Source organism: Hypanus sabinus, chromosome 4 (assembly GCF_030144855.1).
Source record: "Hypanus sabinus isolate sHypSab1 chromosome 4, sHypSab1.hap1, whole genome shotgun sequence".
Lineage (NCBI taxonomy): Eukaryota > Metazoa > Chordata > Chondrichthyes > Myliobatiformes > Dasyatidae > Hypanus > Hypanus sabinus.
The window spans coordinates 127,463,573-127,491,565 of record NC_082709.1 but is presented as its reverse complement, the minus strand read 5'-3'; the positions used below and the strand labels follow the sequence as shown (position 1 = coordinate 127,491,565).

The window sequence follows — 27,993 nt, the reverse complement described above, 5'->3', positions numbered from 1 at the left end:
TATAAGGATTGGACATCCATGGTGAAAATGAAGCGGTCGGGACCGGGAAACTGGAAGTTATTGAAGAGGTGGAGGGCATGGGATGTATCCTGGATGTATGTGGGGAGGGACTGAACTATGAGTGACAAAATGGAGTCCAGGTCCTTATTTCACTTATTTTCAAAATGTAATGTTTCCAAAACAAATTTGAGCACTTGGTTTTCACACTAAATGGGCTGAAGTGCCTTGAAGCAGGAGGAATTAAAAATTCCTCTGCTTTTTAAACAGTGTCACACCCACATGTTTTTCCCACAGTACTTGAAAAAGATAAACTATTAAGACCATAAGACATGGGAGCAGAATTAGGCCATATAGCCCATTGAGTTCTCTCTGCTGTTCTATCATGACTGATTTATTATTCCATTCAACCCTATTCTCCTGCCTTCTCCCTGTAATCTTTAACATCCTTATTAATTAGAATCCATCAAAGTCCACTTTAAATACATTCAATGACTTGGCCTTCACAGCCATCTAAGGCAATGAATTCCAAGGATTCACCACCTTCTGGCTAAAGAAACTCCGCCTCATCTCTGTTCTAAAGCAACGTCATTGTATTCTGAGGCTGTGCTCTTTAGTCCTAGACTTCTCCACTATGGCCAAGATCTCCATGCCCACTCTATCTAGGCCTTTCAATATTAGACAGGTTTCAATGAGGTGCCCTCTCATTATTCTAAACTCCAGCAAGTACAGGCCTAGAACACTCCTCATAAGTTACCCCTTCCATTCTAGGATCATTCTCATGAACCTTCTCTGAATCCTCCCCAATGCCAGCACATCCTTTCTTAGATAAGGGGCCCAAAACTGCTCACCATATTCCAAGCAGAGTCTGACCAATGTTTTATATAACGTCAGCATTACATCCTTGCTTTTATATTCTACTCCTCTCAAAATGAATGCTTAGATTGCATTTACCTTTCTTATTACCGACTCAACCTTCAAGTTAACCTTAACAAATCCTGCAATGGGATTCCCAAGTCTATTTGCACCTCTGATTTTTGAATATTAAGATAGTGTACACTGTTATTTCTTGTACCAAAGTGCAAGACCATATGCCTCTCTTCACTGTATTCCATCTGCACTTCTTTGCATATTTTCCTAATCTATCCATCCTTCTGCAGACTCCAAGCTTCCTCAGCACTACCTACCCCTCCACCTATCTTTGTATTGTCTGCAAACTTGGCTACAAAGCCATCAATTCCATTATCCAGATTATTGACATGTAGCATGGAAGAAAGTGATCCCAACACCAATCCCTGCAGAACACCATTATTATGAAGCATAAATAATTTTGTCAAAAATGAAACAAGTAGTATGCAACAGCTGTAAGTTACTAATTGATGAAAGCAGACCAGAATTTGTATCTCCAGTTGTTTCATATGTCATTGATGTCACATTTGTTACTGACTGTTCACCACTAGGCTTTTCCACTGAGCTACTACAGCCAGGCAGCTGGTCCTGTTGCAGAGTTTCATCGTCAGCCACAAATGAAATTACACCTGAAACAAAGAGAGAATAGATCCACTGTCAGCTGGAGTTATTGGGTGAAATTATTCCATAGTGTATTGATTAAATCATAGAAACATGCCGCACAGAAACAGACCCCTTAGGCCAGGCATGGGCAAACTACGGCCCGCGGGCCATATGCGGCCTGTTAAGCTTTTTAATCTGGCCCACAGAACTTGATGAAATTATATTAATAAACCTTGTTAACGTTTTTTTCCCCGCAATTCTGGCGTTTTCCCAATAGATGACGCACTCTATATACATTTGTGGCAACCCATTTCCTGGCACATCCAAGTCGGCTCACAATTAGCCAGCATTCTGGCTAAGGGAGATAGCCTGCGGGGATTTGCGAGCACAGAGCTTTGGAGCCTCTGCGCCACGGGGGGCAGGTTGAGGGAGGCTTAAAAGTGAGGCTGGGGATTTCGAATAAAGTTTTTTTCTTCGACTGCAGTTACCGACTCCGTGTCGTAATTTTAGCGCTGCATGTAGCACACCACTACACATTGACCTTTGTTGAGGTGCAGCGTATTACTCCACATTTGCACTTTACTCTTTGTTCGGCTCGACCTATTTGTGTGAACAGGCGTTCAGCGTCATGAACATCAACAAAGCCAGCCACACATCCAAGTTAACTGACCAACACCTCAGATCCATCCTGAGAATCGCCACAACAAAACTAAATCCAGACTTTGATGCGCTGGCTAAAAAGGGAGACCAACAACACTGTTCCCACTGAAATTAAAAATAAGTTTCTTCGTTGTGTTATGTAAAAAATGCATTTGAAAATATTTTTTTCAATAAGCCTTACATGTTACATGTCATTTCTGTTAAGTGATGGACATGAGTAGTGCGCAGGTGCACGTACGTTCTCAAAATAAAAAATGCGCTCCAGATCAAATAATGCGCTCCGCATACTGGCGCGCTGTCACTGTTCTGTCCTTGTGCTGGTCGTTGTTGAGTTTTGGCACAGGGGACAATTGAATAAGAAGGAGCAGGACAAGTAGACCTGCATCTCCAACCGTTTTTGAAATAAAGACAGACAGGAGGAGAGTGATGATGATAATATCTTGAAGGATAACAGAATTTTCAGTGCTTTAAAATAATAACTGTTACTATTAAAAAAAGCAGTATTTTATTCATTTAATTTTCAGTGTTTTAAAAGTCATTTAAATAAATAGCTAAATACCATGGGACTTCAAAGACAGATATTTTGTTGTAATGCATTTGTTCATTTTCAATTGAAATTAAAGCACATGTTTTCTACATATCCCATGATATTTTATTTTCTCTTATGAGGTTTATTACCAAAACACTCCATCCATCTGCTCCTGGTCTGGCCCCCCTGTCAAATTTTAGAACCCTTTGTGGCCCACAAGTCAAAAAGTTTGCCCACCCCTGTCTTAGGCCCATCTTGTCCATACCAACTATGAGGCCTATCAATGCTAATCCCATTTGCTGGCATTAGGCCTGTTTCTCTCCATGCTTTTCCTGTCCAAGTACCAGCCTTTTAAACATTATAATTGAATCTGCTTCTATCACCTCCCCTGGCAGCATGTTCCAGATATTCATCACCCTCTGAGTGGAAAAACTCACACCTTTCTCTCTTAAATTGCTCCCCTTTCACCTAAACCTGTGCTATCTAGTTCTGAAAAAAAAAGATTCTTACTGTCTGTCGTATCCAGGCCCGCCCCTCATAATATTATGAACCTCTTAGCCCCTTAGGTTTCGGTAAGAATAAACCAGCCTATCCATCTTTTCCTCATAGCTACAGCCCTTCATTCCTGGCAATATCCTAGTTAATCTCTATGAACCTTTTCCATTGCTACCACATCTTTTTTGATTCTGGGTGATCAAAATTGGTGCACAATGCAGTAAGTGCAGACTAACCAAAATTTTGTACAAATGCAGCATGGCACCCATATGTACTGTTTTTTAAAGTTACTATTCAAGCGCAGACTCCAATTTTTGGTGCTTTGATCAAGTTTTCACATTGTGCTCTGTGCAAAATTGGAAAAACAAAAACAGATTGGGTGACCATTTGCAGCATGTCCACAAGGGCGAGCTTTAGTTTCCATTTGTCTGTCACTTTAAAATTCCATCCTATTCCCACTTTGATCTCTCTCAGACCCTCACACTGTTCCAACGAAGATAGATTTAAATTCAAGGAAGATCATCACATCTTCCAACTCAAGACTTAATGATGAGATCAGAAATTTCAAATAAATTGCATTTCCCATTTGTATCAGAACTGACCAGTAGATCATCAACCTGATACATTACTTCACTTCTTCTCTCTCCATCTGAGTTGTTGCGTATTTGCAGCATTCTGTTTTAATTTCAAGCTTTTTCAAATGTGATTCACATGTACAGTGTAATTTAAAATTCCAGTTTTTCATTTTTTTTCTTTTTTTATCTTCTATTTTTATTAATCTTCTACTTACATTTTTTCTGGAATATCTTCCATGTTTATACCCACTATCATTCTCTCATGGTCAATCATAGACCACAATAGATTATTTTATGTGTGATGGCTACCCCATCACACCAATGGTCATTCCACCTTTCTCCAGCTTAAATATGTCTAATTTCTAATTTTTTTTCAGCCCTGATAAAAAATTCCAGCTTGAAATGTTAATTCAGGTTCTCACTTCACAAATAATTTCACAGTCTGTTTGCACCAAATCTTTTCCATTTGTTTTTCATCTCTAAACTGACTTTTGATCTGTATTTAAAAGAGAACATTTATCCAAGAAAAGATTATCAAAGCAAAATTCAATCTTCTGAAGTGTGTTTCATTAACGAGATCAATATCCAGCAGCAGGAAGTTAACTAAAATTGTTTTTACCCAAAGAGCTTGCTGGTACAAGGACGTTAAAAACATCTGTTGATGATGTCTCCTCCATTGGGGGCAGACAAAAGAATTCAGTGATCAATGAACAATCTTACAATATCATGCTTAATGGATATCCAAGGGACTTTTCTTGAGACATAGACTTTAAGGGGGTTAAGTTTTAAACTGAAAAAATTCCTCTTTAAGGAGTAGCATTGAAAGATTTGCAAACAATACAAGAATGTTAAGCAACAATGTCTTAAGAAACCTTAGCCACCAGGAACAGCTACTGGAAATTGTATCATATGTTGTGCTTAATTTTCAAACTTATTTTTTTCAAATAAGCTGAACTGTCTTCAATGTCCCATTGTGTTTAATATCCCTCTCTCACCTATCACCCAATTCAAATGAAGCTTTGATTCGTTATTTCTTGAACTTGGGTCATTTTTACATTTACTTAACTTTTAATTTATTTGCATTGTCTCACAGAACTAAACTTTTTACCTTACCCATGAAGGTAAAAGACTCAGATTTTATTTATTTTCTTGGTTTAGCATAACCAGGTAAGTAGCATTCTGACATTGACTTATTCTTTGCACTGGATAACATAGAGCTGGTAAAATGACTACAAAAATAGTCAATGCTCACCCACAATGAAAATTAAAGATATAACATTTATACAGTATATTCCTGCATACTTTAATGTGTACATAATTCACGTTACATTAATGTTTACATAATTCTCTTTTCATTTTATAAGAGTGGGTAGAGAATGCATTGTGTACAGTATAGAGAATGTATTGGTGTAAGGCTTGAAGTCACTCTCTCGAGACTCATGGAGTCAAGATAACACCAAAATAATTTCAGTGCATTTTAGAGGCTAGAGAATGGGTAGGCATGAAGAGAATGTCAAATAAAGGCTTCAAAGTAGAAGTATTAAAAGTTAAATGTTGTGACACAAAAAGGTTGTTCATAGTTAAATTCAATTAACTTAAATTAAAGAACAAGTAGAAAGATAGAAAGTACTGTATCTATAAGTGAATGAATGCATAATCCAAATCTGGAGGCAAGATCCTTTATTCGGATGGAGAATCAAAGTGGTCCAAGTAAAGTGGTATGCATTGTGCATAACCCACATATTTTAGATCAATTTCTTCTGTTTTCTATCATTCAACCATCTCCAGATCAAAATCCCCCATTTTTTCTTTGAAACTTGGGCTTTAAATTTCTCATGCTTCTTACACATTATTTCATCAAAATCATATTGAAATGTCATATAAGCTGCATTCACATGCAATACATTCACTTGATAACTTCCCTGAAAATTAATATAAATTATTCAAATGTTTTCTATTTGTTTAATTGGTAGCCATACCTGTAAAGTTTCCTCGCTTCCACGGTAAAACATTGATTTCATAGGGGACAGTTTGTCCAGCTTTTAAGGTAACAAATGGTTCTCCACTCACTATTAACATGTCTGAAATAACCTGGAAACATATTTTTATCCATTTTAGTAAAATAAGGCAAGTTCATTCACATAGGTAATTTTACTTTAACAATTATTAACTTTTGTAAATGGTTGTAATACAACTGCAATTTATTGGCAAGTCTTGCCAGAGCTCCAATAGATTATTGAAAAGCTGCAACAAATTGGATATTTATGTACATTCCATTACTTGCAGGTACACTCAACAGTATAGAGTCACATACTTACAAAGTAACATACAGTACATATAGCCAAAGCAATAACAAGATAGCCTCAGGGTCAATTTCAGTTATGACCTTCTTGAAACCCACATGTTCCTGCAACACCAATTTGATACCCAGTCTTCAATTAAATAAAAGCAAAACTGTGAGTCTCAAATGTATTGTTATGATCCCTAAACTGAATCTCTGGCTCAATTGCCAGGAAAGCTGTTTGAAATACATGGGATTATCAGAGCAATTGGGGTTCTATGAATCTAATAAAAACTTTCTTTGCATCTTTTATGTGATATTTTACAAAAAAAAAATCAGAATCAAAACAAAAACTGCAGAATTGGGAAATCTGAAAGAAAGGAAGAAGAAGTTGGAAACTCTGAACAGACTGGGCAGTATCGATGAAGAAAATCAACACTTCAGATCAGCAATCCTTCATCAAAGCTTTCATTAGACCTGTTTGCCTGACCTGCTGAATTCTAATATTGTCTGTTGTGTACCAAAATATAGGCAGATGCTTTACTTACCCACCAATGACATCTTTTAAAGTGCAGAGTATCAACATGTGAAACACATTTACAAAAACTTTTATCATTACCTCCTTTCTATTAAGAGTAATTCACATATCCACACCACTCAAAGACTTAACTTTCTTTCTCAGAGGATATCAAGCTGAATGTGGTCAAGTCTAAACATCTCACCTTACATGTTAATTTAGTTTGAGTGTAATTGGGAACCATTATGACCTTCTTTGTAATCTGTTTTACTTGGCAGTCTATCACAATATGATCCATTGCTGCTGGCATTTTGCCTATCCCTTTGAGGTTGAAGATGCGCTCAGTACCATCTGTTAGGTTTGCCAGGACAAGTTTACCCTGTGAGAAAGGAAGAAGTGCAAGAGCAATTGTCAGATAAAAAAATCTTCTTTCATTGTCGAGCTTTTACTCCTTTGTATACAATCAAATATTATAGTGTATTGGGTAACTATTTCCTAACAAAATGTAAAATGCTTGGCAAAATTAACAAAGCTGATGAAAGCAACTAAAATAATCTGCTATTACATAATCCATATAACTTGAAGGGTGCATAGGTTTCTGTAATAAACAATGAATACGGAGTACTAAACAAAATCTAACGGCAGCTGTACCGTATGCCTTCTTAACCACAGAGTCAACCTGCACAGCAGCTTTGAGCGTCCTATGGACTTGGACCCCAAGATCCCTCCGATCCTCCACACTGCCAAGAGTCTTACCATTAATACTATATTCTCCCATCATATTTGACCTACCAAAATGAACCACCTTACACTTATTTGGGTTGAACTCCATCTGCCACTTCTCAGCCTAGTTTTGCATCCTATTGATGTCCTGCTGTAACCTCTGGTAGCTCTCCACACTATCCACAATGTCCCCAACCTTTGTGTCATCGGCAAATTTACTAACCCATCCTTCCACTTCCTTGTCCAGGTCATTTATAAAAATCAGAAAGAGAAAGAGTCCCAGAACAGATCCCTGAGGCACACTACACGTCACAGACCTCCATGCAGAATATGGCCTGTCCACAACCACTCTTTGCCTTCTGTGGGCAAGCCAATTCTGGATCCACAAAGCAAGGCCCCCTTGGATCCCATGCCTCATTACTTTCTCAATAAGCCTTGCATGGGGTACCTTATCCAATGCCTTGCTAAAATCCATATACACTTCATCTACTGTTCTACCTTCATCAATGTGTTTAGTCACATCCTCAAAAATTTCAAACAGGCTCGTAAGACACGACCTGCCTTTGTCAAAACCATGCTGACTATTGCTAATCATATTATGCCTCTTCAAACGTTCATAAATATTGCCCCTCAGGATCTTCAATATGGATAACAGCCAAAAAATAGTCTGAAAATGAATTTAAAAAATGAAAATTAGAAGCATCCTGCCACCATGAGGAGTAGAGGTGCTTCTCCTTGTAAGTAATAACAAGTCTGTGAACAGATCCACTCTGTGTATTTTGGTTCTCTGTTATAAGACCTAGCAAAAGGTATATGATATCCTTCAGGGACTCTAGCTTTCCCTGGCTACCTACACCTTCCTGATACACATAAAATGTCTTGGGATTCTCTTTAAGTTTTCGTGATGTTCATGGCACCTTTACTCCCTCTTAATTTCTATCTTAAGTTATAAACACGAGATTTGCAGATGCTGGAAATCCAGAGCAACACAAACAAAATGCTGGAAGAACTCACCAAGTCAGGCAACATCTATGGAAAGGAACAAACAGTCAACGTTTTGGGCTGACACCCTTCATCAGGGCTGGAAAGAAAGTGGGAAGCAGCCAGAATGAGAAGGTGGGAGAAGGGATAGAAGCACAAGCTGGAAGCTGATAGGTGAAACCGTGGATGAGGAGAGGGGGTGGTGAGAAGCTGGGAGCTGATGGTGGAAAAGGTAAAGATCTGAAGAAGAAGAAGGGATATGTTAGGAGAGGAGAGTAGACCTTGGAAGAAAAGGAAGGAGGAGGGGCACAAGTGGGAGGTGATATGCAGGTGAGGAAAAGAGAAGAGGTAAAAGGGGAGACACAGTAGGGAATAGAAGAAAAGGGAAGCGGAGGGGGAAAATTAACAGAAGTTCAAGAAATCAATGTTATGCCATCAATTTAGAGACTACCCTGACAGACTATGAGGTGTTGCTTCTCCACCTGAGAGTGGCCTCATCATTGCAGCAGAGAAGGCTATGGACCAACACATTGAAATGGAAATGAGGATTGGAATTAAAATGCTAGCCATTAGGAAGTCCTGCTTGTAACATATGGAGCAAAGGTGCTCGACAGCAGTCCCCCAATCTACGCCTGGTCTCACCAACGTAGAGAAGGTCACATCGGAAGCACAGGATATAGAGAATGACCCCAAAATATTTGCAGGTGAAGTGTAGCCTTACATGGAAGAAGTGCTTGGAAAGAGTGAATGGAGGTGAGAGAGGAGGTAAATGGGCAGATTTAGTACTTCTTCTGCTAGTGGTAGAATCATCGTAAGTTCTCTCCTATACCATCCATTTTCTTCAGTAGACTCCCTCGATTCCAGTTGCCTCTGCTATGTGCTTACTTCTTTTCCACTAAGATTCTCTAATCTTGGCATCGTTACCTTTCACCCTTATTGAAATATGTTGGTCCTGTACTCTTACTTATACTCTATTAAAAGACTCAGACTTGTGAGGTCCATCTGTATCTGCATCCAATCTTCTTACACCAGGTACTCTCTTACACTCTTCGGCAATTAAAGAGTTTAACTTTAGGACCAAATTCATCCCTTTCCATAATTTTTTGAGAAGTATAGTATCTTGGACACTGTACCCCATAGATACTTCCACCATCAGTCCAGTTTCATTTCAGATAAACTCAAATTTATGGTCTATCTTTAACAGGAATTTCTCCATATTCTCTCAATAAAACTACTAAATGCAAGTAAAATAATTATACTTCATTTAAGTCCCTTGCACTAAGGCAATCCCAGTCAATAATGTGCAAGTTAAAATCATTACTATTATACTTCAACTGTTCTTACGACCTTTTGTCATTTGCTTACATACATGTGTCTCTAATTCCTGTTGGCTATTGGGAAACCTATAATATAATGCCAGTAAAGTGACTTCCCCTCTCCTTTTCCAAAGTATATCCTCTCTAATCAATAATGTGACTCCTTCTCCTCTTCACTGCTTTTCATTGACTGTTGTTTAGCATTTAACACCATTATTCCCATGATCATGATTGATAAATTACAGAACCTGGGCCTCTGCAGTTAGATACTATACTTCCTAACCAGAAGACCACAGTCTGTGCAGATTGGTGATAACATATCCTCCTCACTGACGACCAACACTGGCACACCTCAGGGGTGTGTGCTTAGCTCACTGCTCATCTCGCTCTATATCCATGACTGTGTGGCTAGGCATAGCTCAAACCATCTATAAATTTGCTGCTGATACTGCTGGTCGAATCTCAGATGGAGATGAAAGGGCGCACAGGAATGAGATATACCAACTAATGGAGTGGGGTCACAGCAACAACCTTGCACTCAATGTCAGTAAGACGAAAGAGGTAATTGTGGACTTCGGGAAGGGTCAGACGAAAGAACACATACCAATCTTCATAGAGAGATTAGAAGTGGAGAAACTGAGCATTTCAAGTTCCTGGGTGTCAAGATCTTTGAGGACCTAATGTAGTTCCAACATATTGAAGCAGCTATAAAGAAACCAAGACAGTGACTATACTTCATTTGGAGTTTGAAGACATTTGGTATGTCAACAAAAACACTCAAAAACTTCAAGAGATATACTGTGAAGAGAGTTCTGGCAGGTTGCATCACCGTTTGGTATGGGCAGGTTGGGGGGCAGCGTGGGGGGGGGGGGGCTACTGCACAAGACCGAAAGAAGCTGCAGAGGGTCATAAATTTAATCGGTTCCATCTTGGGTATAGACTACACAGGACATCTTCAAGGAACGGTGTCTCAGAAAGGCAGCATCCATTATTAAGGACCCTGTCACCCAGGGATTGCCCTTTTCTCACTGTTAGCATCAGGTAGGAGGTACAGAAGCTTGAAGGCACACACTCAGTGATTCAGGAACAGCTTCTACCCCTCTGCCATCCGATTGCCAAATGGACATTGAACCCTTGGACACTACCTCACTTATTAATTATCTTATTAATAATCTGTATTATTTCTGTTTGTGCGTGATTTTCATCTTTTCAATATACATATAGTGTAACTGATCTACATTGATTTCTTTTTTTCTTCTATATTATGTATTGCATTGAACTGCTGCTGCTAAATTAACAAATTTCACAACACATGCCGGTGACAATAAACTTGATTCTGATTCTTCTCCATTCCCCTCTGTTACATCTGGAACTTCTAGAACATCTAGAACATTAAGCTCCCAGTCTTGCCTTTTCTTAACAATGTTTCTGTGATTTCAGTAGTGATGAAGGGTCTCAACCCAAAACACTGTCTCTTTATCCCTCTCTATAGATGCTGCTTGTGGTGAGCATTTTGTGTGTGTTGCTCTGGATTTCCAGCATCTACAGAATCTCTTGTGTTTGTGTTTGTGTTTATGGTTACAATGATATCATAATTTCAAGTGTTGATCCAACATCTAAACTAAAAGGTTCTTTACATTCAGGTAACCGCATTTGAGCCCACTAGCTCTCCTATAATTCCTAAAATGCCCGTTTCCTTTGTTCCCTGTACTTGATGTATCTTACATATTTTTCTCTACACCTGCGCACTGGAGGCCATTGGGTATATTTAAAGCAGAATTGATAGGTTTTTAATTAGTAAGGTAGTCAAAGGCTACAGGGAGAAGGCAGGAGAATGGAGTTGAGAGGGAAAGTAAATCGACCATGATGGAATGATACAGCGGACTTGATGGCTGCCCCTGCATCTTACGTATCTCACTTCACTACCAAATTTTCTTAAACCATTGTGAACAACCACCCTTCTTCCCAGTAAGGATATTGGTCCCCTTCCAGTTTCAATGCAACCTATCCTTCTTGTGGAAGTCCCATCTGCTCCAGAAGTGATCCCAATTATTCAAGTACCTAAAGTCCACCTGCACCACTTTTTTAGCCATGTGTTTGTTGTCCTATCCTCTCAGTTCTACCCTCAGTATCAAGTAGTACCAGAAGTTATCCTGAGAGTTGTTCCTAAAGGTTCTGCCGAACTCCCTTAATTTACTTTGCAGGACCTCATCCCTATTTAATGCTATTAGTACCAATATTTACCACAATAACATCTTACTTCCCCCACAAGCCCCTCAACTCCCCTTCAGAATGCTTTGCATGCAACCTGAGAGACTACTCTGACTCTTGCATCAGGAACAACCTACCACATTGGAGTCTTACTCTGTTTCCCTTGCTAATGAATCTCCAACCTCTACTGTTTGCCTAGACTATTTCCCTTCCTTGCTGTTGGTCAGATCCAACAGTACTGCCTTAAATTTGGTTGCTGCTGCCAAATTACTCAAGGAGGCCACCTTTCTTTCCTAAAGAGCAACCAAAACAATATGAATGAGAGAGCACTGACCACAGGAGACTTCTGCATTACCCCCCTGCTCTTGCTGCCTTTCTTGATGGTTATCCAACTTCTTTCTTTCTGTCCCTCTAGCTCACACAATATACTGTTCATGACCTGTTCCTCCCTCCATTGTGAATCTAACCACAACTCCAACTGTTCTGTACGGCTTAACAAAAGCTTGCAGATGGACACACTTCCCATAGGTGGTAGAATATTCTACCAGGGGAATTATCAGAAGGAAACCCTATAATGACAAAACTGAAAATTCATCTATTCCAGCAGGCATATATTAACTAATATTAAAATTTAAATCATCAAACATTGTCTGGAATCACAAATCACTTTTTAAGATGTCATTACATGAACAGGAAGGCTCCATAAATGACTTCTGTGTTCTCTGATGGAAGTACACATTCTCCCCCTTTTTTTGTTAGAAACATAGAAAACTGAGAGCACAATACAGGCCCTTCAGCCCGCAATGCTGTGCCAAACATGTACTTACTTTAGAAATTACCTAGGGATACACATAGCCCTCTATTTTTCTAAGCTCCATGTACCTATCCAGGAGTCTCTTAAAAGACCCTATCATTTCTGCCTCCACCACTGTTACCGGCAGCCCAATCCATGCACTCACCACTCTCTGCATTAAAAACTTACCCCTGACATCTCCTCTGTAACTACTTCAAAGCTTCTTAAAACTGTGCCCTCTCATGTTAGCCATTTCAGCCCTGGGAAAAAGCCTCTGACTATCCACACGATCAATGCCTCTCATCATCTTATACACCTCTATCAGGTCACTTCTCATCCTCCAGGACAAAAGGCTGAGTTCACTCAACCTATTCTTATAAGGCATGCTCCCCAGTCCAGAAAACATCCTTGTAAATCACATCTGCACCCTTTCTATAGTTTCCACATCCTTCCTGTAGTGAGGTAACCAGAACTGAGCACAGCACTCCAAGTGGGGCCTGACCAGAGTCTTATATAGCTGTAACATTACCTCACGGCTCTTAAACTCAATCCCACGGTTGATGAAGGCCAATGCACCATATGCCTTCTTAACCACAGAGGCAACCTGCGCAGCAGCTTTGAGTGTCCTATAGACTTGGACCCCAAGATCCCTCTAATCCTCCACACTGCCAAGAGTCTTACCATTAATACTATATTCTGCCAACATATCTGACCTACCAAAATGAACCATCTCACACTTACCTGGGTTGAATGCCATCTGCCACTTCTCAGCTCAGTTTTGCATTTTTTGATGTCCCTCTGTAACATCTGACAGCCCTCCACACTATGCACAACACCCCCAACCTTTGTGTCATCAGCAAATTTACAAACCCATACTTTCACTTTCTCATCCAGGCCTTCTCATGGCCCCTTTTGACTTTCCAAATTTCATTCTTAGGCTCCTTCCTGCTAGCCTTATAATCTTACAGATCTCTATCATTACCTAGTTTTTGAACCTTTTGTAAGCTTTTCTTTTCTTCTTGACTAGATTTTCAAAAGCCTTTGTACACCATGGTTCCTGTACCCTACCATCCTTTCCCTGTCTCATTGGAACGTACCTATGCAGAACGCCACACAAATATCCCCTTTGCCACATTTCTGTCATACATTTCCTTGAGAACATCTGTTCCCAATTAATGCTTCCAAGTTCCTGCCTGATAGTGTCATATTTCCCCTTACTCCAATTAAACGCTTTCCTAACTTGTCTGTTCCTATCCCTCTCCAATGCTACGGTAAAGGAGATAGAATTGTGATCACTATCTCCAAAATGCTCTCACACTGAGAGACTTGACACCTGATCAGAGTCACTTCCCAATGCCAGATCAAGTACAGCTTCTCCTCATGTAGGCTTCTCTACATATTGTGTCAGGAAACCTTTGTGAACAACCTAATAAACTCCACCCCATCTAAACCCCTTGCTCTAGGGAGATGCCAATCAATATTCGGGAAATCAAAATCTCCCACTATGACCACCCTGCTATTATTACACCTTTCCATAATCTGTCTCCCTATCTGCTCCTTGATGTCCCTGTTACTATTGGGTGGTCTATAAAAAACACCCAGTAGAGTTATTGACCCCTTCTTGTTTCTAACTTGCACCCACAGAGACTCAATAGACAATCCTTCCATAATTTCCTCCCTTTCAACAGCTATGACACTATCTTGGATCAGCAGTGCCCCACCTCTTTTGCCTCCCTCTCTGTCCTTTCTGAAACATCTAAAGCCTGGCACTTTAAGTATCTATTCCTATCCCTGAGCCATCCAAGTCTCTGTAATGGCCACAACATCATAGCTCCAAGTACTGATCCACTTTCTAAGCTTATCCACTTTGATCATGATGCTTCTTCCATTCAAATAGACACATCTCAAACTATCGGTCTAAGCTCAACCTTTCTCTATCACCAGCCTATCCTTCCTCTCGCACTGTCTCCAAGCTTTCTCTATTTGTGAGCCAACATTTCCTTTCTCCATCTTCAGTTTGGTTCCCACTCACCAGCAATTCTATTTTAAACTCTCCACAATAGCCTTAGCAAACCTTTCTGCCAGGATATTGGTCCCCCTTGGATTCCAGTGCAGCCTGTCCTTTTTGTACAGGTCACACCTGCCCCAAAAGAGGTCCCAATGATCCAGAAATCTGAATCCCTGCCCCCTGCTCCAATCCCTCAGCCACACATTTATCCTCCACCACATTCTATTTCTATACTCACTGTTGTGTGGCACAGGCAGTAATCCTGAGATTACTACCTTTGAGGTCCTACTTCTCAACTTCCTTCCTAAGTCCCGTAGTCTGTTTTCAGGACCTCCTCCCTTTTCCTACCTATGTTGTTAATACCAATATGTACCACAACTTCTGGCTGTTCTCCTTCCCACTTCATCGTGGACGCGATCAGAAACATCCCGGACCCTGGCATTTGGGAGTCAAACTACCATCTGTGTTTGTTTCCTGCATCTACAGACTCACCCGTCTGACCCCCGAACTATACAGTCCCTTATCATTGCTGCCTTCTTCCGTTCCCTACCTTTCTGAGCCACAGGGCCAGACTCTGTGCCAGAGGTACAGCCACTGTTGCTTCCCCCAGGTAGGCCATCCCCCACAAAAGTACTCAAACATGATTACTTATTGTTAAGAAGGCAGCCACAGCCACAGATCTTGAGTATCTGACTCTTGCCCTTCCCTCTCTGACTGTTACCCACTTATCTGTCTCCTGAGGCCCTGGTGTGACTACTTGCCTATAGCTCCTCTCTATCACCTCCTCACTTTCCCTGACCAGACAAAGGTCATCAAGCTGCATCTCCAGTTCCCTGACGCAGTCCCTAAGGAGCTGCAGCTCGACACACCTAGCACAGATGTTGCCATCCAGGAGGCTGGGAATCTCCTGGACTTCACACATCGGACATCCAGTACAGAACAACAGCCTCACAGATATACTTCCTGTTTCTATACCTCATAGGTAACCTGCCTCGCCTCAAACTGTTATCGCCGAAGCCCCATTCAGTCAAAGCCCTCCTATTCTGTCTACCTCTGCTACGTCGCCCACTCCTCGAAGCCTGCTCCATAAAGCTGTCTCCTTTTAAACTCCACGCTGGTCTAACTCGCTGACGCCCATGCGCTTATGCAGTCATCCCTCGATCAAACCACTGAAGGAAAATGTCTCCTTTTAAACTCTTCGAGCTGCTCCAACTCGCTGATGTCCATGCACTTGTGTAGTCATCCCTTGATCAAAATGCTGAAAAAAAGACTGTCTCCTTTTAAACTCATAGAGTTACGCTAACCTGCTGACGTCCACCCCCTTGTGCAGTCATCCCTTGATTGTTAGGAACTTATTTGTGCTATTTTGTTTTCAGTAGAAGAAAGGCCATTTTCCTGCAAAACACAGCTTAACAGGGATTCAACATGCAAAGTTTAACAGCAATCAAGTCTTACCCTGGTTACACACTCAAAATCTGGTTTGAACATTAATGGGTACATTGATGTTTCACAAGCTCGTATATGAAGCATTGATGGGCCAAAGAAATCCTTTCCTTCCAGAACAGCTTGAATTGTCCAATCTTCTTGAGTCTTATTTTGCTGAAAAACAAGTTTTTCAGTATGTTAGCATCAAAATTATTTTCAATTGTCTCTTAGAAATCAATACAATCCAAATGATTATACTGCATCTGAATATTAAGCTCTCATCATTTCTTTAATTATTTATCAATTATTTTCACCAGTATATTCCTGCTAATAAACAGTTTTGAACTGGTAGTTTACATTTCATTTTGGTCCTATAAAATCAAATAAAGCATAAAAGCAAATGTTATGGCGGCCAACATAAAATAGAGTTCAGTACTAGTTTTTAAAGACTGTTATGTTTACATATGTATGTTTACATTTAAAAATTTCAAATAGCTAAGTTAACTAAAGGAAACACTTCTTTTGCAATTAAACGGAAGATAATGGCTGTGCATATAACTCTCCTACCCCCACCGATGACCCCTTCTCCCGTCTTCAACCCCACTCCTCTTCATGGACATCCCGCTCTGGATCTCTTTATTGCTAATTGCTGACAGGACGTCAACCGTCTCGACTTCACCACACCCTGTTCCAATTCCAACCTCACTCCTTCCAAACGCTCTGCTCTCCACTCCCTCCGCACCAATCCCAACCTCACTATAAAACCCACTGATAAGGGGGGAGCTGTTGTTGTCTGGCATACTGACCTCTACCTGGCTGAGGCACAGCGACAACTCTCTGATACCTCCTATTTACCCCTTGATCATGACCCCACTAAGGAGAACCAGGCCACTGTCTCCTATACCATCACCAACCTTATCAGCTCTGGGGATCTCCCATACACTGCCACCAACCTCATATTTCCCACACCCCGCACTTCCCGTTTCTACCTCCTACCCAAGATCCACAAATATGCCTGTCCAGGTAGACCTATAGTTTCAGCTTGCTCCTGCCCCACCAAACTCATTTCTGCATATATTGACACTGTTTTATCCCCCCTTGTTCAATCTCTTCCCACCTATGTTCGTGACACATCTCACGCTTTAAATTTTTTCAATGATTTTAAGTTCCCTGGTCCTCACCGCCTTATTTTCACCATGGACGTCTAGTCCCTATATACCTCCATCGCCCACCAGGACGGTCTCAAAGCCCTTCGCTTCTTTTTGGATTCCAGACCTAACCAATTCCCCTCTACCACCACTCTCCTTCATCTAGCGGAATTAGTTCTTACTCTCAATAATATCTCCTTTGGCTCCTCCCACTTCCTTCAAACCAAGGGTGTAGCCATGGGCACCCGTATGGGTCCCAGTTATGCCTGCCTTTTTGTTGGCTTTGTGGAACAGTCCATGTTCCAAGTCTATATGGGTATCCATCTCCCTCTTTTCCTTTGCTACATCGACGACTGCATTGGCGCTGCCTCCTGCACGCATGCTGAGCTTGTTGACTTCATTAACTTTGCCTCCAACTTTCACCCTGCCCTCAAATTTACCTGAACCATTTCCGACACCTCCCTCCCCTTTCTTGATCTTTCTGTCTCCATCTCTGGAGACGGCTTATCTACTATAAGCCTACAGACTCTCACAGCTACCTGACTATTCCTCTTCCCACCCTGTCTCTTGTAAAAATGCTATCCCCTTCTCACAATTCCTCTGTCTTCGTCGCATCTGCTCTCAGCATGAGGCTTTTCATTCCAGGATGAAGGAGATGTCTTCCTTTTTTAAACAAAGTGGCTTCCCTTCTTCCAACATCAACTCTGCTCTCAAACGCATCTCGCCCATTTCCCGCACATCTGTCCTCACCCCATCCATCTGCCACACCACTCAGGATAGGGTTCCCCTTGTCCTCACCTACCACCCCACCAGCCTCCAGGTCCAACATATAATTCTCCATAACTTCTGCCACCTCCAATGGGATCCCACTACCAAGCACATCTTTCCCTCCCCCCCCCTTCTGCTTTCCACAGGGGTTGCTCCCTATGCGACTCCCTTTTCCACTCATCCCCCCCATCCCTTCCCACCGATCTCCCTCCTGGCACTTATCCTTGTAAGCAGAACAAGTACTATACTTGCCCTTACACTTCCTCCCTCACCACCATTCAGGGCCCCAGACAGTCCTTCCAGGTGAGGCAACACTTCACCTGTGAGTCGGCTGGTGTGGTATACTGCATCCAGTGCTCCCGGTGTGGCATTTTATATATTGGAGAGACCCGACGCAGACTGAGAGACCGTTTCGCTGAACACCTATGCTCAGTCCGCCAGAGAAAGCAGGATCTCCCTGTGGCCACACATTTTAATTCCACGTCCCATTCCCATTCTGCTATTTCTATCCATGGCCTTCTCCACTGTCAAGATGAAGCCACACTCAGGTTGGAGGAAGAACACCTTATATACCAGCTGGGTAGCCTCCAACCTGATGGCATGAACATTGACTTCTCTAACTTCCGTTAATGCCCCTCCTCCCCTTCTTACCCCATCCCTGACATATTTAGTTGTTCGTTTTTTTTCTCTCTCTCTCTGCCCATCACTCTGCCTGTTCTCCATCTCCCTCTGGTTCTCCCCCCCACCTCCCTCTTTCTTTCTCCCAAGGCCTCCTATCCCATGATCCTTTCCCTTCTCCAGCTCTGTATCACTTTCGGCGATCACCTTTCCAGCTCTCAGCTTCATCCCACCCCCTCCGATCTTCTCCTAACATTTTGCATTTCCCCCTCCATCCACTACTTTCAAATCTCTTAGTATCTTTCCTTTCAGTTATTCCTGATGAAGGGTCTCGGCCCAAAACGTCGACAGTGCTTCTCCCTATAGATGCTGCCTGGCCTGCTGTGCTTCACCAGCATTTTGTGTGTGTTGTTTGAATTTCCAATATCTGCAGATTTCCTCGTGTTTGCTGGAGAATAGTACTGATAGGATTGCTCTATTAGCCAAAATAACTCCAGTGGTCAAATGGTTTTCTTTTATGTCATAAGAAAATATGATAATATGTTAGAGCTACACAGCAACTTGGAGACTTAGCAGCTGAAACTTTGCCTTGTTAATAGTTCCTAATAGCTAGAACCATTGATATAATGATACTGCACTTGCTACCACTTGCACTGCGGGAATGTTGAATGAAGGGTGCATTCAGTCCAAGTGTGCAGAACTCAGAAGTTTCCACAAGGAGCACAGGAATTTATGCAAAGACCATGCACACTCTTTCACAGAAGCTTAAGATAAAAGAGAGCTTGTGTTCAGTGGGTAGCATGCTAGAGTCTTTTTTTAAAATTTCAGAGTCTGCTGCATAAAGGTACTGAAAAAGCTGAGGAGTTGCATTTTGTTAATGATTGGAGTTCGAAAAAGGGTAAAGTAGCATCTGGAAATCAGGGAAATCATATCTGCTAAAGATGTTTCATAATCGTTGGAAAGGAAAGGTAACCAGAAGTCTTGAACAGGGACTAAAGAAAATATATTTTAGCTGAGTAAAAAAAGCATACAAGTATTTTGATTATTTAAGTTCACTAAAATCAATTCTGTTTAATCTAATAATTGGCTGAAGTAATTAATTTTGGTATATTAGTTTTATTTGTATATTTAATGACATAAGCACAATTATTTTAACAGGAACATTGATGCTGTATAAAACAGAATTATGCAAATATAATGGGATAATTAAAATTACCATATTTAATTCTACATACCTAACAAAATGCAAGATTCTGAAGATATATATTTTCATAAAACATGATTGCACCTTCTACACAAGCTAAACTTGGAAATATTAGGCTAGCTGTCAAATGTTAAACTTGAAAAATGATTTTTTTACTAATAATTGAAACAATTTTAATCATTACAAATAAAGAAAGAAAGCCACCATGCAATGAAAATTTACTGCATCAGTAATAGCATTTCAGGTAGTTTACAACATATCATCCTGGAATTGCATTTTTGAAGTAGTATCATCTGTCAACCATTGCAATGAATTTTGTGCAAAACTTTGCTCAGATACTTGACAAGGTCATCACTCCTTTCTTCCATAAGATCACTCAGAAACAGGCAGCCTACAGCCATCAATTCAAAAGATAATTTTCAAAAACAGAATAGTTGTAAACTGATAATAACTCAACTTGACACATCTAGAACTCTGAGCTCCTGATACTGTATACAATACTCAAACCACATCCTGACTTTCTCTGAAATATGATTAGCTACAACTTCCCATAATGTATTCATCCTTCTAAAGGCAGCCTTTACAATGCTTTATAAGAAAGAATATCATGTCAGTCTGGTCGCTGGATCACAAGGCCCCCTCTCCTTGAACTCATAGATTACTACCCCTTTTCAAGCACTACAAACAGCAGCAGTATGATGAATTCTAAAATGAAGCACATGCTTCTATTAAAATGTGCATCCAAAGTCACATTTGAGTTTTGTGGAGAGATACAGCTTTGATTTTTCTGGAGAGATTCTACAGAGTGCTCCTGGTCACATGACTTGAACATCTGTTGCCCTGTGCAGCTTTAACTTCCATAAAGATCTTTGAGATACCTCTGCCAACTCATTTCAGATTTGGAAAGCATTGGAATATTTTCCTGAAGACTGAAAGGTCTCATACAAAAGGGATTAGACCACAAATAAAGCATTCTCTTCTATTTAACACTTTCTAACTTCATTAACTTTGCTTTCCATACCTCAAACATAGGATTAATCCTTCAATTGAGTATCTACAATAGGACATGATATTATATTTGACCCCAAAAAACTAAAGTACATTGAGCTTCAATATGAGGAAACTTAAATTGTAAAGAATATTTTTTGCATTTCATTGTGCTTCTCATGAATGGATTTATCATTATTTTTCAGAATTAAAATCAGGTTGATTATGATAAATGAGTTATGTTGTGAAATTTGTTGTTTTGTGATAGCAAGTCAGTACAAGGCATACAATTCTAAGTGGAATTTTGCAAATAAGCCTGACACAAGGTGATTTCTTTTTCTACATTGTGAAATTGTGCTGGGACTCATTTATAAAGAACAGTTGAAATCTATTAGACAACCTTAAAAACCAAAAAAATACACCTACTCAGTCTACGGTGGGATCAGGGACTAAATGGGCACTAACTGTAATTTAAATTCAAAGAAGAGATAGGGACTCACTTAACCCAGCAGAAAGCAATTGGTCACCACGATTAAATAGCACCATTTGCAGCTGAAATGCTAAGCAGGGGTCAGAGGAAGTCATGAGTTGGGTATCTCCTGGATATCATAGTTACTGCAAGGTAATATTTAAATAACCATGGCATATTAATCCTGTTTGGATGACATCTACACTATGCAAAAAAACTGACATGCAAGATTATAATAAAATTAATTCAATCAAGAAATGCCAAATGCAACGCCAGCTGTCAACTTCAATTTGCCACAACTTCTTTTCATAGAGCTTCAGCGGTTCTATCTGTTTCTCCAACATACTTATTGATTCTCGCCTAGACATGATAATGGGGGAAAAATCCCTACAGATTCACATCAAAAGCCAGATTCAAGAACTGACCACTCATTATCTGTTTGAAAATCAAATACAACTCCAGTATTAAGTTGAATACTATCATATAAATGATTAAAGTTTCTTCAATAGAAATTTTTAACTAGAAGATTCAGTTCATAGCTACTAATTGCCATTGACCAGTTTTAATACTCCTTTATCAGTTGACATGCAATAGAAGCAAAATTACCCAATAATCTGGTTACAGATCCTCCTCCATAAAGAATACTATTTTAATCATTTTGTCTGCTGTAATGTTGTCTAATACATCTATAACAATCCAAAGGAAATTCATATGTGGCTTAATTCATTTTGATTAGAAAATAATAAGTCAAATAATTCTGTGGGTGGGCATCTGATTTCAGTAATTATACTTGCATGGTCAAGAGTTTTTCAGATTTTTTTCAGTAAATCAGTAAGGTAAAAATGCAAGCATGGCATGGCTCTGTTTTCATTTGTTGTGTGCATATCTGCTTACTTACAGTTTATTAACTACCAACTATAATCATGTAGAAGTTGAGGGAAAACTGGACTTCAATAAAATGGAAATATTATATAGAAGGAAGAATCTGTCACTGCAGCTAATCAAAATAACTATTCACGGTTTGTGTTTTATCAAACTTGGAATATTGTGACCAATTTTGAGAACTACAAATCAGGAAGAATACCTTGAAGGAAGAGCAGTGAAGATTTGCTGGATTGATATCAGGGGCCAAGGGTTAAATGATAAGGAGAACTTGCATATAAAATAATTTAGATGATTTCACATTTTCACAAGATTAAGGGATTCTGTCAGCTTGATGGGATTTTGGAACTATGGAATATGGCTTTAAAATCTAAGTAAAACTCAAAAATATTTCAACATGCTGCTGGTGATGTAATTTGAATTCTTTTGCAAATGATTTTTATAAAATTATAAAGTTCAAAAGCAGGAAATATTAAATATGAATGATTTTATCTCAGGTGATTTCAATGAAGAAAGGAGTCAGAATCTGATTTCAGGGTTGGGGAAATCTATTTAAGAGAGGATTTTGCTTTCTCCCAAAAGACTGGAAATCTTTGGAATTCCCTTAGCCAGAAACCTGTAGAGACCGAATCATTAAAATCATTTAAGGCCCAGATAAATATTCTGTTCAAGGGAGAGTAAAGGATTAGAGGCAACAAATAGAAAAGTAAATCTGAGGTAAAGATCATATCAACCATGAATTTACTGAAAATCAGCACTCACAAAGAGTCTCCAAATTATGTTAGTCTTAAATCAGCACATCTGTAGACTTAGCTGAAGCAATCACTGATAATTTTCAACCAGTCAGATGAATAATATTCTTAACATTTGCAAGTGATTTCCTAAACATCATCTTAACTTTAATAACAATGAATCAGTCTGCTCTAAATAAAATTAAGATTTCAAAAAATCTGTTATTTCAATGAGTGAGCCAAATTTTGATTAGGTTCATTGGAATCATTCAGAAATGAGTAAAATACTATTGTTAAAATGCTGTTTTAGAAAATTCATATTTAAGATTAACATTTTCAATGAATTAAAATAAATAATATAGTGATTGTAGTGTAATATCTGTATAAAATATTTAAAACAACATTTTTCCTGAAATGGTTCTCTTTGCCTTATTATACTGAAATGACTTTTAAGATTGCTGCTTTTTGCTTTTATATAAATTCAAAGATAATGAGTTAAAATGAGCAAATATTGTAAAAGGAATTTTAAGTTAATTCTACACTGCTCTTAAGAATGAACATATTATTTCATGCAGTGATTAGACCACATGGTCATAAGACAGAGCAGAGTTAGGCCCATCGAGTATTCTCCACCATTCAGTCACAACTGCTGTATCATTCTCTTGCCTTCTCTCCATAATCTTTGACACCCTTATGAATCACGAACCTATGAACCTCCATTTTAAATGTACACAATGCCTTGGCCTCCACACCGACTGTGGTAATAAACTGCACAGATTTACATCCTCTGGCTAAAGAAGCTCCCCCTCATTTCTGTTCTAAAAGGAGAGCTTTTTATTCTGAGGCTGTGCCACTGGTCCTAGATTCTCTGACTATCGGAAACATCCTCTTCATATCCACTCAATCCAGGCCTTTGAGTGTTCACTAGGTTTCAATGAGTTCTACTCTCACTCATCTAAACTCCAGCAAGTACAGACCTACAGACCTCTTCATACATTAGTGCTCATATGTTAACTGTTTAATTCCCATAAGACTTCTCTGGACACTCTCAAATGTCAGCACATCCATCCTTAGATATGGACTCAAGACTGCTCAAAATACAGGAAGTGTCGTCTGACCAGTGCCTTCAACGCCTCAACATTGCATACTTCATTTAATATTCTGGTCCTTTCAAAATAAATGCATACATTGCATTTGCCTTCTTTACTACTCCGACTCAAACTGCAAGTTAACCTTTAGGGAATCCTGCACTATAACTCCCAAGTTGCTTTGTACCTATAATTTCTGAACTCTCACCCCATTTAGAAAGTAGTCTATGCCTTTATTCCTTCTATCAAAATGCATGACCATACCATTCCCTACACTGCATTTATCTGCCACTACATTGCCCATTCTCCCAACTTGTCCAACTTGTCCAACTTGTCCTCTACATTCTCCCTGCTTCCTCAATATTATTTATACCTCCATATTTCTTTGTATCATCCACAAACTTGGCAACAAGGCACAGGATAGATATGTCCCACAAAAGAGGTTCTCAAATGGCAGGGCTAGGCAACTGTGGCTGACAAAGGAAGTTAAGGATTGCATAAAAGCCAAGGAAAGCGCATATAAGCTAGCAAAAATGAGTGGAAAGTTTGATGATTGAGAAGCTGTTAGAATCCAACAAAAGACAACTAAAAAGCTATAAGAAGGGAAAAGATTAAATATGAGAACAAACTAGCCAATAATATAAAACAGGATACCAAACGTTTTTTCAGTTATATAAAGAATAAAAGGGATGCGAGGGTTCATATCGGACTACTGAAAAATTATGCTGGTGAGTTAGTAATGGGGGACAAAGAAATAGCAGTTGAACAATGGCTACTTTGCATCTGTCTTCACTGTGGAAAATACTAGCAGTGTACCGGATGTCCATGAGTGTCAAGGAGCAGGAGTGTATGCCATTGCTATTACAAAGGAAAAAGTGCTAGCCAAACTCAAGAGTCTTAAGGTGGCTAAGTCACCTGGACCAGATGAACTACATCCCAGATTCCTGAGAGAGGTTGATGAAAAGGTAACCGATACATTGGTCATGATCTTTCAAGAATCACTTGATTCTGGCAGGGTGCTGGAGGACTAGAAGACTGCAGATATCATTCCATTCTTTAAGAAGAGAGGAAGGTAAAAGAAAGGAAATTACAGGTCAGTTAGCCTAACCTCGGTGGTAGGGACAGTGTTGGAAATCCTTCCATTAAGGATGAGATTTTGAGGTACTTGGAGACTAATGATAAAATGAGTCAAAGTCAGCATAGCATGGCTTCTGTAAAAGGAAATCTTGCCTGACAAATCTGTTAGAGTTCTTCATGGAAGTAACAAGCAGGGTGGACAAAGGAGAGGCAGTGGATGTCATTTAATTAGATTTTCAGAAGACATTTAATAAGGTGCCATATATGAGGCTGCTTAACAAAATAAAATCCAATAGTGTTACAGGAAAGATACTGGCATGGATAGAGGAATGGCTGATAGGCAGGAAGCAGCGAGTGGGAGTAAATGGGGCCTTTTCTGGTTGACTGCCAGTGACTAGTGGTGTTCCTCAGGGGGTCAGTATTGGGACTGCTACCTTTCACATTGTTTGTGAATGATTTAGATAATGGATTTGATGGCTTTGTGGCAAAATTTGTGGATGATGCAAAGATAGGTAGAGGGATAAGTAGTGCTGAGGAAGCAATGCGACTGCAGCAGGATTTTGACAAATTGCAAGAATGGGCAAAAAAGTGGCAGCTGAAATACAGTGTTGGGAAATGTATGATAATGCATTTTGGTAAAAGAAACAATAGTGCGGACTATTATCTAAATGGGGAGCAGGTTCAAACATCAGAGGTGCAGAGGAACCAGAGTCCTTGTACAAGATTTCTAGAAGGTTAAATTACAGGTCAAGTCTGTGGTCAAGAAGGCAAATGCAATGTTGGCATCTATTTCAAGGGGAATAGAATATAAAAACAAAACAAGGAGATAATGTCTGCACTGTCGAGCTGTCCTATTGACATGGACCCCAAGATCTCTCAGATCCTCCACACTGCCAACAGTCTTAACATTAATATAATATTCTGTCTTCAAATTTGACCTGCCAAAATGAACTGCTTCACACTTAGCTGGATTGAAGTCCATCTGCCACTTCTCAGTGCAGTTCTGCATCCTATCAATGTCTTGCTGTAACTTCTGACAACCTGTGGTGAACTATGTGCCTGTCGGGACACGCCCCTGCTGACTGCTCCTGTGGCTCCTCCCACAGGCCCCTGTATAAAGGAGACCTGCGGCCTGAAGATCGGCCTCAGTCTCCAGGACCTTGTATGATAGACACTCACTCCTGGTTCCTTCTTCCAGTCAATAAAAGCCGATATCTCGCCTACGTCTCAGTGTGAGTTATTGATGGTGCATCAATTTTATTGACTGGAAGTTTTAAAACATGGAACCCGTTTTGCGTCCGGACCGGTTGGATTTGGACCCTCAAGACCCTGACGCAGCTCTCGCTTTTGAACACTGGCTTGCATGCTTCCAATCGTACTTGGCGGAGCTTCGTGCGACTGAACCCGCCGTTATGTACAGAATTCTCCTCTCGAGGGTCTCCTCCAAAGTTTACTCCTTTATCCGGGACCTGCCGACCTACGAAGGGGCACTGGACGCCCTCAAACGACAGTACCTGCGGCCGGTGAACACCGTCTACGCAAGACATCGCTTAGCTACCCGGCAACAGCGGCCTGGCGAATCGTGCGCTGAGTTTCTCCGAGCACTACAGACACTCGTCCGAGCTTGTGACTGCAAGACGCTCACGGCAGAACAGCATGCGGAGCTGCTGGTGCGAGACGCCTTTGTGACGGGACTGAGGTCAGTGTACATGCGCCAGCGGCTGCTGGAGAACTCGGATCTTACCTTAAGCTCGGCGATAGAGAAGGCCAACGCTCTAGAAGCTGCGCGGCATAACGCCGACGCTGTCCAGTCGCGCGATTCCCCGCCGGTTTCGTGGACGCCTCAGACCCCGCCACCGCCGGCTCCCGGGAGCGAATTCGCCAACGCCGCCGCCAGTCGCCATTCCACGAGCTCCCCGACCCAGACCACGGCTGTGGCCCGTAAGAAACTCGTGCTTTGTTATTTCTGTGGCCAAAAGAAACATCCTCGACAACGCTGTCCAGCGCGAGAAGCGACCTGCTCCAGCTGCGGAAAGCGGGGCCACTTCGCCAAGGTCTGTAAGTCTCAACCTCGAGCGGAGTGCAGCGCTGCGGGTGAAACGTGGGGGCCGCCATCTTGCATGCCGGGATGTGGGCGGCCATCTTTGTCGACGTCAGCACGCCCCGCCCCCGATCCTCGGATGCTGACCGGGTACCCCGGATGTGAGCGGCCATCTTTGTCGGCGTCAGCATGCCCCGCCCCCGACCCTCCGATGCTGACCGGGTACCCCGACGGCGATCCAACTCTGGCCACTGTAACCCTTGACCAAAGCGCCCCACACCAGCTTGCAAGATCCATGATGGACATCCAGGTGGAGGGGCATTGGACTGGATGCCTGTTTGACACGGGCAGCACTGGGAGTTTTATTCACCCGGACACAGTGCAACGCTGCGGACTCGCAACGCGGCCGGTCAGTCGGAGGTTCCATTTGGCCTCTGGGTCGCAGTCCGCAGACATCCGGGCGGGTTGTGTAGCGACTTTGGTGGTGCAAGGCACAGTATATCGGGACTTTGAACTGCTGGTCATGCCTAATCTGTGTGCACCTGTGCTATTGGGGCTGGACTTCCAGAGCCATCTCGAAAGTGTGACTATGGTATACGACGGGCCCCTCCCACCACTCACTGTCAAGAATCCTCAGTTTTGTGGGACTTCTTCACATACCCCGCTACTGACCACACACACACACGGACACACACATCCCATCCAGAACCAGGCCAACAGCTGCGCTACCGACACTTGCAGCCTCTCCACTCTCAAGATCCCTCCCCCACCGCTGTTCGCCAATCTGACCCCCGACTGTAAACCTGTGGCAACCAAAAGCAGGAGGTACAGCGCGGGGGACCGGGCCTTCATTCAGTCGGAGGTGCAGCGGCTGCTCAGGGAGGGGATCATTGAGCCGAGCACAAGCCCTTGGAGGGCCCAGGTGGTTGTTGTTCGGACTGGGCAGAAAAATAGGAT

General features: G+C 41.1%; 1 protein-coding gene across 1 annotated transcript in view; it reads right to left on the bottom strand.

Annotated features, from left to right (window-relative positions):
• The window catches only part of LOC132393191 (cilia- and flagella-associated protein 47-like), a 595,459-nt gene that overhangs the window by 191,811 nt on the left and 375,655 nt on the right, over positions 1–27,993 (bottom strand). The window contains exons 47-50 of the mRNA XM_059968130.1: positions 16,054–16,197; positions 6,772–6,945; positions 5,748–5,859; positions 1,389–1,535 (exon numbers count right to left, since the gene is read on the bottom strand). Of these exons, the coding sequence (XP_059824113.1) occupies positions 1,389–1,535; positions 5,748–5,859; positions 6,772–6,945; positions 16,054–16,197 (577 nt within the window). The remainder of the gene's footprint in view (positions 1–1,388; positions 1,536–5,747; positions 5,860–6,771; positions 6,946–16,053; positions 16,198–27,993) is intronic.